General features: G+C 33.7%; 2 protein-coding genes across 4 annotated transcripts; both read left to right on the top strand.

Moving 5' to 3' along the window:
• The first annotated feature begins 772 nt into the window (after positions 1 to 772).
• Positions 773 to 18,838, top strand: LOC123674605 (translation initiation factor IF-2-like). Of its 3 annotated transcripts, XM_045609534.1 has the most exons (9): positions 773 to 877; positions 5,780 to 6,794; positions 6,854 to 6,897; positions 11,066 to 11,237; positions 11,405 to 11,613; positions 11,673 to 11,858; positions 13,546 to 13,710; positions 13,797 to 13,848; positions 18,118 to 18,838. In XM_045609534.1, the coding sequence occupies exons 1-8, from the start codon at positions 788 to 790 to the stop codon at positions 13,824 to 13,826; spliced, it is 1,911 nt and encodes a 636-aa protein (XP_045465490.1). In that variant the 5' UTR covers positions 773 to 787; the 3' UTR covers positions 13,827 to 13,848; positions 18,118 to 18,838. The 3 variants fall into 3 exon arrangements, with proteins under 3 accessions (XP_045465490.1, XP_045465488.1, XP_045465491.1); XM_045609532.1 differs by lacking the exon at positions 13,797 to 13,848; XM_045609535.1 differs by lacking the exons at positions 13,546 to 13,710; positions 13,797 to 13,848.
• On the top strand, positions 13,881 to 18,186 carry LOC123674608 (putative malate dehydrogenase 1B). Its single transcript, XM_045609538.1, has one exon. It carries the CDS (start codon positions 15,796 to 15,798, stop codon positions 17,239 to 17,241), a length of 1,446 nt encoding a protein of 481 aa, XP_045465494.1. The 5' UTR covers positions 13,881 to 15,795; the 3' UTR covers positions 17,242 to 18,186.
• Positions 18,839 to 18,989: the final 151 nt, after the last annotated feature.

The raw sequence follows: 18,989 nt of genomic DNA, 5'->3' as shown, positions 1-18,989 counted from the left end.
TCTTCTAATTGTCCGATTGATTTGAAATTTGCCAGGAGTACAAGACAGTGCATTATGAATTGATGGTCCAATTCGAATCAAAATATGTAACTGGGTGCTTTGGGATTAGAGCTCAGTGATTATGATTTTCTTGTCGAAATGGTAAAATTCAAGATGGAGCATGAGTTTTGCTATTATCGTCTAAGTCTATTCAAAAAGGGTAGGTGAGGCTTTTTGGGGTGAAAGAGTTTATTGTCAAAAATGAAAAATAAAATTAATAAGCATTCAAATATCTAGTCATTAATAGTGTGAATATTCATGAATAATAGTATACTCATGAATAAATTAAATATTCGAATATTCAAACTATTTACGAATATACGAATTATTCATGAATACTCAACTAGTCACGGATAGTCAAAATATTCATGAACACTTAAAGTATTCATCAATAGTTGAATATTCTTGAACAGTAAAAAAGTTATTCGAAAATACAAATACTTCCAGTCCTTCTACGAATTCATCTATCAAATTGGTCTCTGCAAAGTACTGAAATAAAGCTCTGAATTTCGAGTGAATTGTCTAAGAGTACTCACATCTCTAGTTAATTATACAATTGAATTTCCTGGCACGCTATTCCACAAACCATCATGCCAAAAGATCGTCCTTTATCACTTAGGTAAACAGTTTTTGGCACGGAACAACAAAGCAAACACATCCCTCGCTTATGAATAATTGCTGAAGGCAGGATTTATGAGATAACAAATGTAATTACAGTTTTTTACAAGCCCTGAAGAAACTGTAAATAATGTCACATCCTACAAATAATGTTTATCACCATCCTGAGACTGAACGAAATGAGTCTTTCAAAGATCAAGATAAATTTTCTTCGGAAGGGGTAAGACCATATTCTGTTTTTAAAGAACCTTTCTCAAATGTAGAAATTTGAAGTTGCTTTGGTTGCTTCTAGATGAAAAATACTTGGCCAATTGATTACAATAACTAGAGTTCCATAAAATACATGAGATATTTTCTTTATCTTCTGAGTTTATGGGTTCAACCTAAACTCGTTTTTGTTTTAATATCTTGTCAGTTGAAATTTTGATATACTAACTGACAAAGAAACTGCAACACCCAGAAGTAGCTGTTTAAATTCTATTTTTTTTTGTGAAACATAGATAGTATAGTAAGGAGTAAATGATTAAATTTTGAAGAAAAAAATTTTCATATAAACAATTTTTGTTACTTTAATATTGTAGTCGTTTTTTAAATTTTACAACAAGGAGATCCAAAGTCGATGTTTAGTTGTTGTTGAAATGCCTAGAGCACGTATACGCGGAATTTATCGCCAGCTAAATGAATTTGAATGAGATCGAATTATTGGTCATGAGGAGGCGGGGTTGTCATTTCGAGAAATCGCTAACCGTACGAAGAGAAATCCAACAATTGTTATGAATGTTGTCAAGCGTGGTTTGAGAATGCCCAAAATCGAAGAAGAGTAGGCACCGTACGTCGAAGGGGCACAAATGAAGTTCAAGATCGACGTCTAAGACTTATGGCCATTAGAGATCGATTTGTGAGAACTCGATCTTTGGCTGATGAGTGGTTAGGAGAACAAGCCCATCCTGTAACTGTCCGAAGGGTTTACCGCCGCATAAGGTCTTTTGGACTGCAGCATTACCGATTTCATCTTGTGTTACCTATGACGGTTGAGCATCGCCGGCAACGATTACAGTGGTGCAGAGAACGTCAACATTGGAATGTGGAATAACATCAGGTCGTATTTTCTGATGAATCTCGATTCTCCTTGGGTGCACATGATGGCCGAAAAAGGGTTAGTCGACGTCCGGGAGAAAGACGTGAACTTCATTTTTATGTTGAGCGTCATGTACACCGGAGAGTAGGCTTTATGGTATGGGGTGTTATTGCTCATGCAAGTAGGTCACCTTTAATCTTTATTCGAGGTAACATGACAGCGCTACATTACCTTCAAGAAGTAGTGGAGCCATTTTTTCTCCTCCGCCTTAACCGGCTCAAGAATCCAATATTTCAGCAAGATAATGCCCGACCTCATGTTGCCAGAGTTAGTTTAAACGTTTTCGAAGCGAAACATGTGAATATTTTGCCATGGCCGCCCAGATCCCCGAACTTTCTTCCATAGAGCATTTTTGGGACATCATGGGTAAAAGGCTTGGAAATTTACCCCTCGAACATTGGCGGCTCTGAGACATGATGTACAGGTAGCTTGGGATAGTATCCCTCAAGAAGAAATAGACCATCTTATTGCCTCGAGACGTGGTGGGGGTGTATAATCGCGGTGGACAAACACATTATTAACAAATTTATTGAAAAAAATTGTAAACTCTTCGTTTTTTCTCCGAATTTCAATCATTTACTCCTTTCTATACTATCTATACTTTACCATTTAAATTTAAAATTCAAACAGCTCCTTCTGGGTGCTGCAGTTTTTTTATCAGATATTATATTTATATCAGATCACCTTCATCAAGTATACTCATTCTATCTTTATGAATTAAATAATTCTATTATGGGAAAAAAGAAACCACCATGATTCGAATCACATGTCAGAATTATATTCTTCATTTTTCTGAAAATTATCAAACCCACTCTCTCATGTAGTAGCTATCACGCGAAACACCACACTACGTGGTGATCGAACATATGTTAATTATAAGGGTGAATATGTATATAGCACGGAATTTTTCCACAGCTCGTGCAATTCGGAGACCTTAGAGCCTGGTACATGAAATGCAACAAAAGATAGTCGTGTGACATTCTTCTGCTGAGATACTCAAATTTTATTCGTAGAATCTAGACTAATGTAACCCTAGATCACGAACAGCCTAAGCGTCTCACATAAAACACAAAATTCGGTATTCGGAATGTTTTTGTATAATCGATATCCAGCGATGCAACAACCCCTGGAGGATTTATGTGATGTACCTGCATCATGAAACCCACTGATATATTCATCTATTGTATAATATCAGACGTCATCATGAAGGTTGTAAATATAAACTACCATTTTCTAGATCGTACGAAAATATAAATCATATGGTATCAAAAGCAGAAACTAACTGAAGAGATTTCCAATAAAGAGGTTTCATTTTGGTATAAAAAAGAGAATAAGAGAAATCAATGGATATTTATTTCATTTAGAAGAGAAATGCCTTTAACGATGAAAGACGATATCAGCCATTTGGCTGATATCGCTGATATGCTGGCCATTTGGCCAGCATATCGGTTGTAGTACCATATTATTTTCATGAAATTTTCCCAATTTACACACTTGCGGCTGTAAGTCCTTGATAGTTCTATCGAGTTCTATCTTTAAGGTCTTGAATCGATTCACATGGCCTTATAGAAAAATGTCTAAAGTGTTCAATCACAAAATATCGATTGCCAATTGTGATCACCTCTTTGAGAAATAACACGGCCAGGAAACTTTTCTTGCAGAATGACATTTAACGCCATCTCGTTGAAAATAAACGTAGTCCACATCAATATCTTCCAATTCCAATCATAAAAAATCCTTTATCATAGCCTAATTTCCAAGATCGACGAGAAAACGGCAAACCTGGGTTTTCGTCTAAACTACGAGCTACAGCGGCAATAGTTTTTCTTGAGCGACGAACACGGTTTCAATACTTCACATCACTAACTTGTGTCATCAGTTCAAATTTTTCCAACAGTTTCACTTTTGCCGGCTGAGGATGGGGTTGACGAAGACCCAAAAGTGCTCTAGTTTTTCGAACTGTGATTTCACAATTTCTGTGCGTTTTTGAAGCGTGTATCTTCCATTTTTAGCAATGACGTAGTTTTTGCTTGTCAAATGTCGAAAAATGACAGCTTCGAAAGTCACAGCTGCCCATATAGCAGGCTATTCAAAATGGAACCTTTTATTGGAAAACCCTATTCATACAATGTTAATGTTATAGGAGATTCATATGTCGAATTCCACTTGAAGAAGATGAAAATCAATGGGAAATAAATTAAATTAAATGTCATCTTAGTTCGATTCAGTTTTACGTTTATCCAAGAAGATTTGATATTTATCTATGGAAAAGAGAAATGTAAATACCTACAAGGTCTACATAGAAAATCTTCACTAAATAATCTGACTCATTTTATCGCTTCACATACATAATATTTACATTTTAAAGAATAATGAGCGGCAAACAATAATCCAAAATTTGAAGATGCGATCATTATAAACACCCTGTATTACCTATATGGAACTTTATCCACAAGTCATCATCATTTTTGACTCCTGCAGAAATGAAAAATATAATAGATAAGATAAGAATGTATGCATACCGCTGATTTCACAAAAGTTTAATCAACCAGTCAATTTCAGCAGGTGGAATTCTATTGTAGAAACAGAAAGGAACTGAGATTGGATAAAACAATAAAAGTTTGATATAAACCCCACAGAAGGATCGATACTTTCTCTTCTATACATGTAGAAACAAATCTGTTGAAAAATGTCTTTCCACAAAAAGTTGATTTGTTTTATTTTATATAGCTAAATTTCAGAATAAGTCTTTTCATTTTATCTGCAAATTGAATCATAAACAAAAAAATTAATGTGTTAAGTTAAACGATCCTTGTGCAGTCTTTATTTAACAATGGTATTACTGAGTTGTTATTTTTAGAATTATTAAAAAGAATAAGAACACATGCAATAGGTACCCCTTGGAGAAGCTCGCAAATACCACAAAACTCATACCTATGACAATAACTATAGTTTACAAATATCCATATTATGAACTGTCATGAGAAATAACACACTCTACGGCATGTGTAAATTTCTAATACCAGTTTTTTATCGATATCATTTAACGCAAAAATTTTTCCTTAAACAGAAACTACAAACAACGGAATAGAATATATGTCGAATTATATTGCATTTTTATAATCTGAATAATATCATTGTATCTTCAATTGTTTCTTACTGGTAAAATAAGGATTTGAAGTACAATTCTTTCCATTAAATGAAATCAATAATCACCCATTCTTCTATATTCTTGTCAAGTTTTTGAAAATTGAAAATGTAAGCCCTTCTTTAATTAAAACGAAATTTAGAGGGTAATTCACGAAGACTATTGGTTGGAATATTTGAAAGAATACTCGAGACAGAATCTTGTTTTTTGCACCATAACTTCTAAATGAATGAAACTTCAATAACGTAAGCGAGAATCAGACCATTTTTCAGAAAAAAATTAAATGAATTTTGCCCTATATCTCATTTCATCATAAGAATTTTAAGGCAGCAGTATGTTTTACACTAATACACTTTTTTTTGACGTAGACTTCACCTGACCAATAAAAAAATGGTTCTTGTCATGGCTGAAAATGAAAAATTTTCATGCAAAAATCTCGAAAAAAAAATTGGAATGAAGCCCTATTTGAAAAAATTTTGAGATTTTTTTCAGATTTCAGACAGGGGAACTGGGGAAAATATGCAAATGATACATTGAAGCAATGTATAATTTAATGAGTTATCTAATTATGACAAAAAGCTGGGTATTACATTTAAAAAACAAATGTTGATATCATTTCCGGTGAAACCGGAAGTTGAACGAAGTTTTTTTCAAGAATTCATCTCTCCAAACCAAACTTATCTATGAAATTTCAAGTTCATATCTCGAGCCTTTCTTTGAAATATTCTAACTTTCGTAAATCACCCCGTATATCCTGAAAGAACATTACAGCAACAAAAATAAAAATCAAAAGCCATAATGATATGATATGAACTCACCGGACCTATCTTTAATAGATCAAGCAATTTCCTAACGGAAACAACACACCTCCGGTCAACTATCCACCGAGACCACCCCTACAAAGGATCGATAGCAGGAGTTCTTTCCCTATACGACCAGGATTTCCAAATCCACAGGGTGTTCCCATAAGACCACCAGGTCAACAGATAAGGCCACCTCCACCAGGAACAGTTTTCAGACCTCCACAGATACCAAACAGGCCTCCCTTCCAACAAGGATTCCCAAATAATCAGTTGAACCAAAATATAAGACCTGGAGGACCCAATATAAGACCTCCTGGTGTCCCTTTTCCTCCTGGTTCATTTCCAAGAGGGATACCGCCTGGGGTACGTCATCCTGGAATGATTCATCAAAGATCTGAACCAAATCCAGAGCAGCAAAAATTTGAGCAATTCTCAAGAAGCCAAACCCTGGATTCCACAGATATCAATAGTTCACCTCCTGGACATGCAAATATGGATAATAACGAACCACCCCCTGTAAATTTGGAGAAGTATGCTCCTATTAAATCCACATCTAGTTCTTTGAACTCTTCTACTACGAATCTCAATGAAGAACCAGTGAGAACCCTAAGTAGGAATAGTAGTATAGACGACAGAAAATTTACAAATTCTCAGGAAAGTTTAGAACGAAAATCAGAACATGAATATCCTTCTAGACCAGAATCAAGATCTAGTTCTAGAATGGGCCAGATTTTAGAGAACAATGACTCTAAAAATATCAACGAGACTCCTGATAGTATCTTGACACAGAGACCTGAATCCAGATCATCAGTGAGTTCTAAATCTTCGAATCCTCGTACAAATTCGGCAAAAGAGAACATAAAAGAAGAGAAAAGCATTGAACAATCTGTAAACAAAACAAGCATATCAAGAGAAATAAAACCTTCTGAGACACCTATCAGTTTATCTACCACTGCAGTGAAGATGGAAACAGAAAAAAATATAGAACAGAGCAAAGATTCACTTCAACTTAAGAATTTAACTAAAACAAAATCTTCTATAAAAATAGGTATTCCAGCCTGTATCTAGTTATTAACTAGTGTTATTAATAGTTGTCATTTTTTTCAGAAGGGGATAACGACAGCGGTGTTGACGAATCTACACAAGGCAATGTAAGTTATTAATTACTCATTCCTCAATTTGTTTTATTTTCAAAGTATTAAAAAATAGTAGATAAGAATATAAAATTATAGTATTTTATAATAGGAATTACACAATTTTAAATGGTTTTAATGGCAACACTGTGTATTCATTTTTCACATTTCATTTTTGTTCAGTAGGTTATGCCAATTGTTAGACAAATATACATCAAATAAAATGAATTCATGAATTCATTATGAAATGTATTCACTATTTCAAAATGAAAACTGAATAATGTGTTGCAAAATGGCGAATGAACCGGTTAGTGGGTTGCACACTTATCTATCTACAATGCTACAGAGTGTCTCAAATTCATAGGTTTTGCGAGTTTTCGAGATTATAAGAAGAGGTAGAGCTATATATCACCAACGGATTTGCTTTAGCTGTTATAGTTCTTGTGTAACTGGGGAAAAACGCCATTGTTTATTTCAGGGTTAAAGAATAAGAGTCAATTATTTATAATTCAAATCCAGGGCCTTGCATAATCATTCATTCAAATAAAGCTGAACTCAACAAATATATGTTTAAAATCATCCTAAAAAAAATAAAAATAAGTTCTATATCTTAAAGGACTTCCATTAAGAGGGAACACCACTATGTGACTTTTTCGTGATCTATCAATATTTGCCCAGAGGGGGAGGGACAAAAATAAGCGGTGTTGCCAAAATTATTGAATGATCAGTATAAACTAAGAATATTACAATAGTTGTAACTTTCGTAGAAAGAAAATACTTTACGAGTCTTTTCGAACATTTTCAGAGTGTTGTCTCTTTTGTAATATTTTTTTTGTAGGATTTTTTTACGAATATGATCAAAATACATCAGTAGGGTTACCATAATTTTTAAAAGAAACGAATAGTAGCAAAATATTCTTTTTTCATTCGGAAATTGAAAATATTGAAAATCTACAATGTAGATTATTATTTAAAGAAATTATGTGAAAACCCCATAAAAATCGGAGATTTGTAAGAAAAAAATGTCTCTAATTTCGTTTTGAACCGAGCATTATGAGGTTTCCTCTTAAGAGAATTTCCTAAAATGAATAATATTATAACGCATTCAATGTATTCCATATAGACATAACTTACACACCTATGTATATAGACGTTATCAAATTCCACGTTTACATCTTCATTCTACCTCGCAGAGGGAAAATCAATTACTATTATTTACTCCGCAGTTACTGTCAGAGAAATGCAGGAACACGCCAATTTGTTTCCACACTTTTCCAGTTAATATCACGTGATAAGCGCTCGTTTTGAACGTTATCACTTTTCACCTGGTTTAAAATGGTGCAAATACTGATGGAGTTCGGAAGATCCTTATAATGCAAACTTGGAAGTTGTGGAGCCACGGTTTGAGTTGATCCACTGAAATGATAGATAAGGGCGCATTACCCATCAATTCATTCGTTAATGGTGGTTCTCACATAATCGTGTTAGATATGTTCACATGATCGCCTTTGGTTTTTCCACACTCTTTTGCTTAAAAAATATAATATCTCGACTCAAAATTTTCAATACACTCTAAAACGGAAGTACTAAATGTGTTTTTTAGAGCAAATTATAAATAATTGATCAATATTGTAAAGTTGCTTTCGAAACCGAAACCATTTTGTCAATCAAAAAGCAATATTTACTATTACCATAAAGCGGAGAGTCCAGTGAAGATCTTCGGTTTGTTCAGTTTATGAGTATAAACTGAGCAAGCGTGATGGGAAGGGAGTTAGAGCTATGCCAGATTACGGCACATCAAGAAGAGCCGAATAGTTCCCCAATTATCCATTTTAATTTTAGGTGTAGTAGAAAGAAATCCATTATTTTTCCAATATAGACATAGATATTCTGAGAAAAATGAGATTTGGTGCTATGAAAACTTCTGTGACAGTTTTGTGATTTGTTGACTCAATTTAGTTTTAGCGCGCGTCAAAGATGGACACTAGCAGAGAAAAAATACGCTATATTCCTCTGTTTTTCTTCGATAAAGGCGAAAATTAAAGCCAGGTGGCTGAAAATGTAAATAGTACTGATACTGTAACAGCCTATCACGCGCAAATTTGGTTTCGTCGATTGCGTTCCGGTAATTTCGATGTCAAAGATGCACCACGCACTCGAAGGCCAATTGTCGAAAATATCGATAAAATCATTTACACTGTTTCGATTGCTAAAGATTGCACAAAAAACCGTTTGGAACCATTTGCATAAGGCTGGTCTCAAGAAGTAGCGATTTATAGGTATAGCATATCCAAAGTCACTTGGAGGAAGCTGAATATTTTGATTATACAAGGGTTGTCCAAGTTTCCAGAAATTCCTTTGGGGCCAGTGAATTTATTGCCTGACAACACTTTCAAATGAACCCTGGTATTTAGCGGATCGCGGTATTCACTTCAAAGGGACATGTATGTCCAAGCGTTTTTATGAACTAGTTCAAGTTACTTTGGATATACTATACCACACAAGTTAACGCAAAAAACATCATGGACTGAATTTCCATCTGCGAATCGCTGCTGAACCACAACAAAATCGTTGGTGACTAGTAAGGGAAAGTGGTTCGATTACGACAACGTCAAGCGAAAACGGTTGTGGTAGAAATTAAAACGTGGTGAGCCGGCGGAAATGGTGGCCAAGCTAGGATTGACGGCCTGGAAAGTTTTGTTGTGTTTGATGGAATTGGCAGGGAATTATCTATGAGCTGCTCTCCTACGGCACAACTGTTAACTCGGAATTTTACGGTCAACAATTGGACCGTCTGAACGAAGCAATTGCCTAGAAGCAGCCAGTTCTGGCCAATAGAAGAGGAATTTTGTTTCACCAGGACAACACTAGGCCACACACATCCATAGAGACCTAGCCAGAAGTTCCGGGAGCTTGGTTGGGAGGTTCTTATGCATCCACCTTATAGTCCGGGCCTGGCACCAAGTGATTTATCATCTATCCTGTCCATAGCGAATAATTTTGTTGGTGAAAAATAGCTTCAACAGAAGCTTGTGAAAATCGACTCTCAATTTTTTACCAATAGGGACGAGGGCTTCTGAGTTAGAGCCTTAATGATATTACCTCCAAAATGGCAACAACTTTTCGAACAAAACGACGCATATTCAACATGAATCAGATCAATCGAACTCAGGTAATTAAAGCCTTCCATGCAAAAATAATGGATTTCTTTTCACTGAACCCTATATTATAGTTGATAAAATAACGAAAAAAAATGTTTTCAAAACAATATACTTTAGTGGATGTCAAAATTCTACTTTTTGTTCAATCGGTACTGCAACTCTGCAGCTCTAAACATCAACTGTCACTAGATCAAATACAACAATTTTAAAAATTGCTTGATAGAAATTTAACGATTATGTTCTGAGGATGTTGAAAAAAATTTCTGAACCTCCGTTTCATTATTCTACTACTGAAAAGTGTATTAAACTTTGATTTAAAAAAGGAAAGACGATTTTTTCTACAGAAAAGATTCGGTGTTTTCACGTGTTGAAGTTAAATTAATGGGTAGGACTATTGAAATCATTCGACCAATTTGGACTTAGCCAACGTTTCGTCTATATATTTAAACTTCATCAAGTTCATTCAGTCATATAAAAAGGATTGATCTGAGTACAGAGAATATTGGAAATTAACAGTAACACTTTGTTGAATGTACTAAGATAAAATGACATAACATAAATTGCAATCAGTGGCAGAATAAACTGTTGAATGAGTAATGAATAAGAAATTTTTGGAATAGTCCTAACCCTTTAAATTGAACTTCAAAAGGTATTGAAAAGTTCGAAGGGCGTTGGGTTATATGAATCAATGTTGACGAATTTTTAAAGAAAGTGTTAACCTAAACTATTTTTGCTGTTCCTTAAACATGAATGGTGCATTAAAAGATCAAGAAATTGTAAGCCATCACCTAGTTGTTGCATTCGAAAATTTGTAATATTTACGACAGTACGAAAAGAACAAAAATGAATAATAATTAATGAATAATAAGTCCAACCTAATCATTTCAGATCATTTAGAGCTCAATTAAATTCAGACAATACGAATATACGAGAAAAATAAAATGCCCTATTCCTATTACAACTGCACAAAAACAGTTTTCTCATTTTGTATTCCGCCTTTTGATTTTCATTTCATTTTGCTTTAGGATCGTTCAAGCAACGGTGATGCCTCACCGAGAAAATCTGCTTCGAAAGCACCGAAGAGGATATCTTCGGCCACACCCTCGAAGGCTAGATCACTGTCCAGAGATTCTAAATCGCCAAGTTTAAAAAGTCCTGATTCCAATGCAACTACTCCAGGAACGACTGAAAGAAAAAGTGAGTTATTACATTGGATTGAGAAAGTAGAGGCAATCGATTATTTGAAAATCCCGCTAAAAGGGATTCATTTACACTGAAACACTTTTTTTTACTCGTGCGTAATATGCTCCTTACAACTCTTGTTATGTAATACACTATTCAATAATTCCTGCCTATATTTCTAGAACTTCCAATGAATAAAGTTCAAGTTGGTTCTGCTCCTTCGCCAAACCTGAAGGAAGTTCGATCCAAAATAGGATCTCTGCAAAATGCAACACATAAACCTGGAGGTGGCAATGTTAAGATTGAAACAAAAAAAATTGAACTGAAAAATGTGACGCCGAGAATTGAAGCGAAGAATGATAAATATATTCCCAAAGGTGGGGAGAAAAAGGTGAGAATCTGAACATTATCACGTGGGACATTATTTATATAATTCAATTGATATTGCAGATCATATCACAAAAACTTCAATGGAATGCTAAACCGAAAGTTGGTTCATTGGACAACGCCACCCACAAACCTGTTTCAAGTGGAAAGAAAATTGAAACAATAAAATTGGATTTCAAAGAGAAAGCGAAACCAAAAGTAGGATCAAAGGATAATATGAAACATACTCCAGGAGGAGGAGATATAAAGGTAATTGCTAATTACTAAATCATTTCCTTTGCATCTGCAAAGGTATAGTTTTCCTCCAAAATGAAAAACTACAGCAACATATCGAAAAAAATATTTATTTGAAATAAATATCGATATAAGCTTTAGATAAAATCAATAAATTTCAAAAAACGCATCAGTATGATTTTTTCAAAAATAAAAAATAATTTCAATGAACTAGTAAAATGAATACACGTAATTCTCATATGATCAATTTAAACATTTGGAAATACTGAGATATCGCTTTTCAATTGAAATATACTATTCTAAATATGAACACTTCTTTCAAGTTATATATATATATCCAGAAGGAATACTTCAATAGTCACAAAAATGAAAAATACTGGATAATTGGTTAATAAACATCAATGCATGAGAAGATTTTTAAAATAGTTTTCATGCAAAAATATTTCTTTCTTCGTCAAAAAGAAATAATCATGTAAAAAAAAATTTACATCTACATCCTATATTTTAATCGAAAATTATTCAATTAAAATGAAATAATTTCCGCCAAGTGAAGGCCGAATCCATTTTATATCAATTAAAATGTATTCATTATTGTATTGTAAGAAGTATTTTCATCAATTTTGAAATATCTATTTCCTCCGACGACTGGTAATGTGCAAATTATTTCTATGTACATTTCACAATGAGTGAAGTGTTGCTGATGCTGCTTGAATTTTAGTCTATTTTATGTCTCTATCTATTATTTAATTTGAGAAAGTACGAGTTTGATTAACTCGGTACCCTAAATATTCTGTTTCATCTTCACCTATATAACAAAAAACCATCTTTTTTGACTTGATGGTAGTCTTATTCATATAAGAATTATGCTGCTTCAATAGTACAAAATGTATTATCATTGAAATTTTCTCCAAAAGAAAGATACCTACTCTGGATAGTTCAATTTGTATATTATTTTAGAATGATGAAGAGTTTCAAGAAGATTCGCGTACTGTGAGTAAAATATTAATTTAGAGAGCGTAGCAAAAAGTATTAGATGAAGTGTAGAGATAAATCCAGTTAACTACTGCATACTTGTACCTGCCTACTCTCACTGCTTTCCACTCAACATTTACACTAACCTAACAAGTCTATGTAGAACAGCAAATCCTTCAGCACGCAAAAACACCCTTAAAGCAAACAAAGGAAAATATTCCTGCCAATTATCTGAAAATGACACGTCCACTAGAGGTTTTTAGGTAAAAAGAGTAACCTGTAAGACTTGAATGCAGGCCTTGAGAATTTAGTTGTCTATTTCCTACTCCAATTTGTAATAAACATAGAGAAAATGGTATTAATGAAGGGGTACTTGCTAGAAATAAAGGAACATTTATAGATTAACTTCAAATCAAACACACAAATTAAAAATTTTCCCAATAGGCTATCAACACGCAAGAAAAACACTTTAAATGTTTCTTGACTTTCAAACTGAGTTCTTTTAGTTATTTCATCAACAATGGCCAAATACATCTTCAGTGAAATATCGGTGAACAATTGTATCTCACCTCCTCATTGCATCTAATTTTGAATCAAATTCAGGATGGAATACCTAAAAGACCATGGCTGAAAATCTCAGAAATTTTTAATGTTTGTATGGTATCCGGTCGTGAAAGTCTTCGTATATAAAAAAAAATTATATTTTTCTAAATTTCTATTCGCTTTACAGATAGAAACCAAAAAACTAGATTTCAACGTACAGAGTAAGGTGGGGTCACTGGATAATGTAAAACATAAACCAAAAGGTGGCGATAAAAAAATATTCGATGATAAAGAATATTTAAAGCAAATGTCCGGCATATCAAGTGAAAATCATTCCCTTTCAGGATCTCAGGTAATTTACTAACTATTTCCAAGATTCTTAATTATGCCTCATTTTCATTTCATTTATATCACATGCACTCCTCATTTTTATTTCAGGCTGATGAATACTTGTACAAATTCTATTGATTCATTCTAGTAAAGCGCTGAGGTAAAAAACACTATGCAATTCTTGTAGTTATCTACTAACCAATAACTAGACAAAGGATTCACAGGTTGCGTTATCATTAAAATGTACTGCTGTAATGTTATCACTATTAAGTATTGATTCTTCAGGTATTGTGTAATGAAAGTTTTATTGCCATCAAGTATACCTAATCCTGTTCTATAGAACTGAAACTCTTGGTCAAGAAGTTCTATATGATCAGTTTTTAAAGAAAGGTTATTTATTACGATATAAAAAAATGTATTCTTAATAATAATGGATAAATACATTACAAAGTGAAAAAACTCTGATTGCGCATCCTGTGAGGTTATGGTATTAATATAATTTCTATTCAATTGCTTCATATCTCTAATATTTACTTTATCATGCCGAAGAATTCAATACTAACATTACATAATACAGTCTCAGAATAGAAGATTAGGAAATGAAAACAACTACATATTGAAAAAAAGTAACCGAATTTCTTCTCTATTATTTGCACATTATAATATAATATTTGAACAGTAGCAGAATACAAAGTTCTACAGAAAGCGCCACTCCTAGATTTCAAAAGGATCTTGAAAAAATCATATTTAAAGAAAATTATTTGTCAGGAAATGTTTATATTCTTTCAAATGATGGCCTCGGCAGACAATACACATATCACGTCATTCTCGAGACTCGTCGATTGCTAAGCAAATCCTATTTTTTCTTATTATCAGAATACCAACTACATTCAAGCTTTTTGGTCATTGTTGGTTAAAATCGCATGACGTCATGAACTAGCCCTTCAACATCAACAATTTGAACCGTATATAACCAAAGGTAACTACACTCGAGAGCCGGGTTAAACCTCTGGTCATTAACGAAGTAAGATTCAATTTGATCGAAATAAGACATGATGAATTCCAGTTTGTTAAAACAAAAGTTGGTTGTGCATGTTTTGATTACAGCACCCTGACCTACATTAACGAAAATGGACCATAACCCTCACTATATTCAAACAATATGTCGATGAAAACATGGACATTGTCGAGTCCGACCGTCCTGTAAGCACTGTTTTCCACTTCCCAAGAGCTAAAGATTGCACAAAAAATCGTTTCGAACTATTCACATAAGGCTGGTCTCAAGAAGAAGCTCGATGTATGGGTACTACACGGATTAACCCAAAAAACCTCATGGACCGAATTTCCATTTGCGAAACACCGCTGATTCGCAACAAAATCAACTCATTCTTGAAGCGGTTGGTGATTGGTGCTAAAAAGTGAATTACTTACGACAACGTCAACGTCAAACGAAAACAATCATGGTCGAAACGCGGTGAGTCGGAGGAAACGGTGGTCAAGCTTACGATTGGCAGCCAGGAAAGTTTTGCTGTGTTGGGTGGGATTGACAGGGAATTATCTACTATCAGCTGCTCACCTATGACATAAATATTAACTCGGAATTGCACTGTCAACAATTAGACCTTCTGAAGAAAACAATCGCCAGCAGCGGCCAGCTTTGGCCAATAGGAGGGGAATTGTGTTCCATCATGACAACGCCAGGCCACACACATCGATGGTGACCCCCCAGAAGCTCCGAGAGCTTGGTTGGGAGGTTCTTATGCATCCATCTTATAGTCCGGATCTGGCACCAAGTGATTACCATCTGCTCTTAACCATGGTGAAAAATTCGCTTCAACAGAGGGTTGTGAAAATCGACTGTCTCAATTTTTGTCAATAGAAGCTAGAGCTTCTATGAGAAAGGCATAATGATATTATCCTCAAAATGACAACAACTAAATCGGATCATTCTATGATCTTGTTTTTCATGCAAAAATAATGGATTTCATTTTACTACACCTTATAGAATGGGAACTGATATTCCTCCGATTATTATTTGTTCATCACTGAGCAAAAATTGCAAACACTTCAATTGACAAAGTCAAAACTGTCACAAAGACAAAAATCAATGCCCCTCTTCGTCATTGCCGGAAGGGCAAATTGTCCCCTTTTCGTTCACGCCATACAAATCGCAAACTACCTAAGTGAGCATTTACCAGATATCATAATCAACAAACAGGAATTTTACGGAGAAGAATGGAGCGACTTTCTACTCGACATCAATAGTACCAACAGTTGGTACATCACAAAGTCTCCTGTTATCTGGAAAGAAGTTGGATTCGCTGGAAGTAAACCGCATCTAATTGGTGGTTTGAGCGAGTTCTGGGAATACATAGATGATTATTATGGAACGAAAACATTTCTGGATAGGAAAGCCGTGGCAGAACTATGTTCGCAGAATATGAAAGCTTACACTGAAAAGAATCTGTTGTCGGCAAAAGAAAAGCTCAAATCATCGGTCATTGGTATGTACGGCTTCAACAATGATTTCGCCCAAATGCTTCTACCTGAACTCTTCAATGTACATGGTCTATTTGAAAAAAACATGGTTACAATAAAGATATACGATCCCGAATCCTTGAGGGATCCAGATACAGAGGACGAAGTAAGGTCTATTATGGAGTCCTATGAAAGAGAGATTCAAGCTCATGTAAAATATGAATTGTTATTTTCGACCACTATATCATTTTTTATCGAGAATACAGATTTTATATTAATAACGGAAGACTATTCCCAAAAGGAAGAAGAAGATAGATCGACTTGGCTGAAGAGGTGCAGCTTGGATATGAATGAATTAGCTACTGAAATAAATGATACCGGTGGTGAACATTTGAAAATCCTTTGTTGTCACTTGGGTCCTGTCTGCTTCACAGCAACAGCACTCACATTACATATAAAGGAAAAGTACCATAACAATATAATTGCAGTCACTGCCTATGAAGGGTTAAAAGCTTTGAGTTCGGTTAGCAAACTAACCGATATTCCAATATCACATCTTGCTGCCCCACCTGTATGGGGTTTTGTTGGACTTGATCAATTCGTAGATGTTCAAGGGGTTATAGTAATTCAGGATATTATACGTCCATATAAAAGAGCTTTGAAGGATGTTAGAGACTCAACGCTTCCTCAGAAAAAAGTCAGGAAGGAGCTTCGAATGTTATCATGCATTGTCAACCAAAGGAATTTCGAAAATAGTGTTATCAAACGCTGCAACCAATATAGTATATTAGGTAGAAAACCAATTCTACCCCTTTTAAGGGCTACACTGCATCTTCTTGAGCTATGGTCTTCACCAAAGAAAGCTGCTGATGTGGTGATTTCCCTTGGAGTTCATTCAGATGGTTCCTTTGGTATACCCCAGAAAATCGTTTTCTCACAACCAGTAACTCTAAATGATAAAAATATTTGGGTACCATTTGATAAACTTCCTATTTTTGACCAATCACATCGTGAAATAGAAAAATGTATAAAATTCACTTCTGATTTGATGCAACTGATTGCAGATTGCTTTTAAAAAATATTCCTCAATAATTCAACACTTTCTTTCAAGATTTTCATTTCTAACTAAAAAAATTCAATGAAAATTTTCATCACATCGTATAATGTCAATTTTTCACTAAGTATATCCATCTTAGTTATATGGCTACCCACTTCGCCATACAAACTTTATGATGTATAATGTGAAACTTGAAAATGTAAAAGACTAAATGATTTGTAATATTCAATAAATTGAAATTATGAATTATATAGAAGATCGCCATAGCGCACATCATTTCATAGGCAGTCTCATCTGCTTCATTTGCTTTTGTTATATAATTTATCGTTTTTAGATTAACATTTAGATAATAAGGTTTTTTTGAAATATACTATCACTGCATCTATATCAATGCTCACAAATGGTATTGTTTCTTTTTCTTGAATTTACTATGTTTTCATTTATCGTCTATCATTCATACTTCTTCCAATTTTGCATTAATCATTTTTTATACCATTATTAGGTGCATCATTGATAATATTGCAAAATATGACTTCCCATGTGTGGATGTTGATCAACAATTGAGTAAATATTTGATTACAGAATATTATAGAAAATCATTTAAGTTCTCTGTGAACTCCATACTATATTTTGAAAGCTGAAATAACCATACTTTTGTCGTCAAAATTTTTAATTAGAGTTTGACGTATGCTTCGACAAAAATCTTGATGATGACAACTTCGATATCGAAATGTTCATCAAAAAAATCTCTTGGACATGTGTATGATTAGTTCACCTTCCAAGTAGAGAACATTATATTTCAGAACTTTCATTAAATATGAGTTAATTTTTTGTTGGCATGTAAATTTTATAATTAGTATTCACGCAGTAGCTGATTATCCATTTTTTCACCAGAATTCTCTACCTTCCCAACCTGGTGCAACTAGTGGTGCAGATGAAAACTTGAATCAACATCATCAGTAATAAAAAAATATAAATGTCCAAAGATTACTAGTTTACTCATTCACTTGAATGAAGCATAAACTTTATAGATATCTAAAAAGAGAAAGTAATATCACAGGATCACTTTATCACCATGTAACATTCTTTTCTCTGAAGAATTTCACATACATAAATTATAATTTCCATTAATAATTTTTTTTTAATAACTATTGATTATAATTCTCAACAACTGAAAAATAATGCAACTGCAATAGTTATCTATACTTTTTTTATCTGAATTTCACTTCGATTTGACATTCATATTAGCAATGATTTTATGTAAATTTAGAAATGAATACACTTTCTACTTTGACAAATTTTCAAAGAGATAAAGATTAGGTTCCAATCAGTTATCCACAAAATATCATTTCTCATTTTTAACTTGAGAATATGTAGTTTGGTGTTGTGATATATTTGCTAGATTGCCAAACTTATATTTTTTTTATGATATCTCCTATTCAAAAATAAAATGAAATTTATATTTCCAGAGTATACAATATCACACTTTTAAAACCACACTCATAATTTCAAGAATCTTCAATCAAAACACAGTATTTTATTTTGCATAACTTAGATAGTTGTAAGTTCAGTCATTGTAACATTAAAAATTAAGTACTGAAATATTAAAATATTGAAAAAATTCACTTAGTATTATTCCACCTGCAGTAGTTTACGCTTTAATATAGAAGCACTGGCACTATTTCACCAAGTTAGAAAAGCAGTTAACACAAGGTAAGTATATTAGGTCAAATTATTGTATTTTAAAATATATTTTTAGAATAATA

Source organism: Harmonia axyridis, chromosome 3, assembly GCF_914767665.1.
Source record: "Harmonia axyridis chromosome 3, icHarAxyr1.1, whole genome shotgun sequence".
In the NCBI taxonomy this organism is placed as follows: Eukaryota; Metazoa; Arthropoda; class Insecta; order Coleoptera; family Coccinellidae; genus Harmonia; species Harmonia axyridis.
The sequence above is the reverse complement of the archived record's forward strand: the minus strand, read 5'-3'. Positions and strand labels throughout refer to the sequence as shown.

What these genes read in the sequence shown, in the direction of transcription:
- LOC123674608 (XM_045609538.1), top strand. Translation starts at nt 15,796, where the DNA reads ATGCCCCTCTTCGTCATTGCCGGAAGGGCAAATTGTCCCCTTTTCGTT.
- LOC123674605 (XM_045609532.1), top strand. Translation starts at nt 788, where the DNA reads ATGTCACATCCTACAAATAATGTTTATCACCATCCTGAGACTGAACGA. An exon ending in AAAATCTTCTATAAAAATAG is followed by an intron (nt 6,795 to 6,853) that starts GTATTCCAGCCT and finishes CATTTTTTTCAG; the next exon opens with AAGGGGATAACGACAGCGGT. An exon ending in CCAAAGGTGGGGAGAAAAAG is followed by an intron (nt 11,614 to 11,672) that starts GTGAGAATCTGA and finishes TTGATATTGCAG; the next exon opens with ATCATATCACAAAAACTTCA.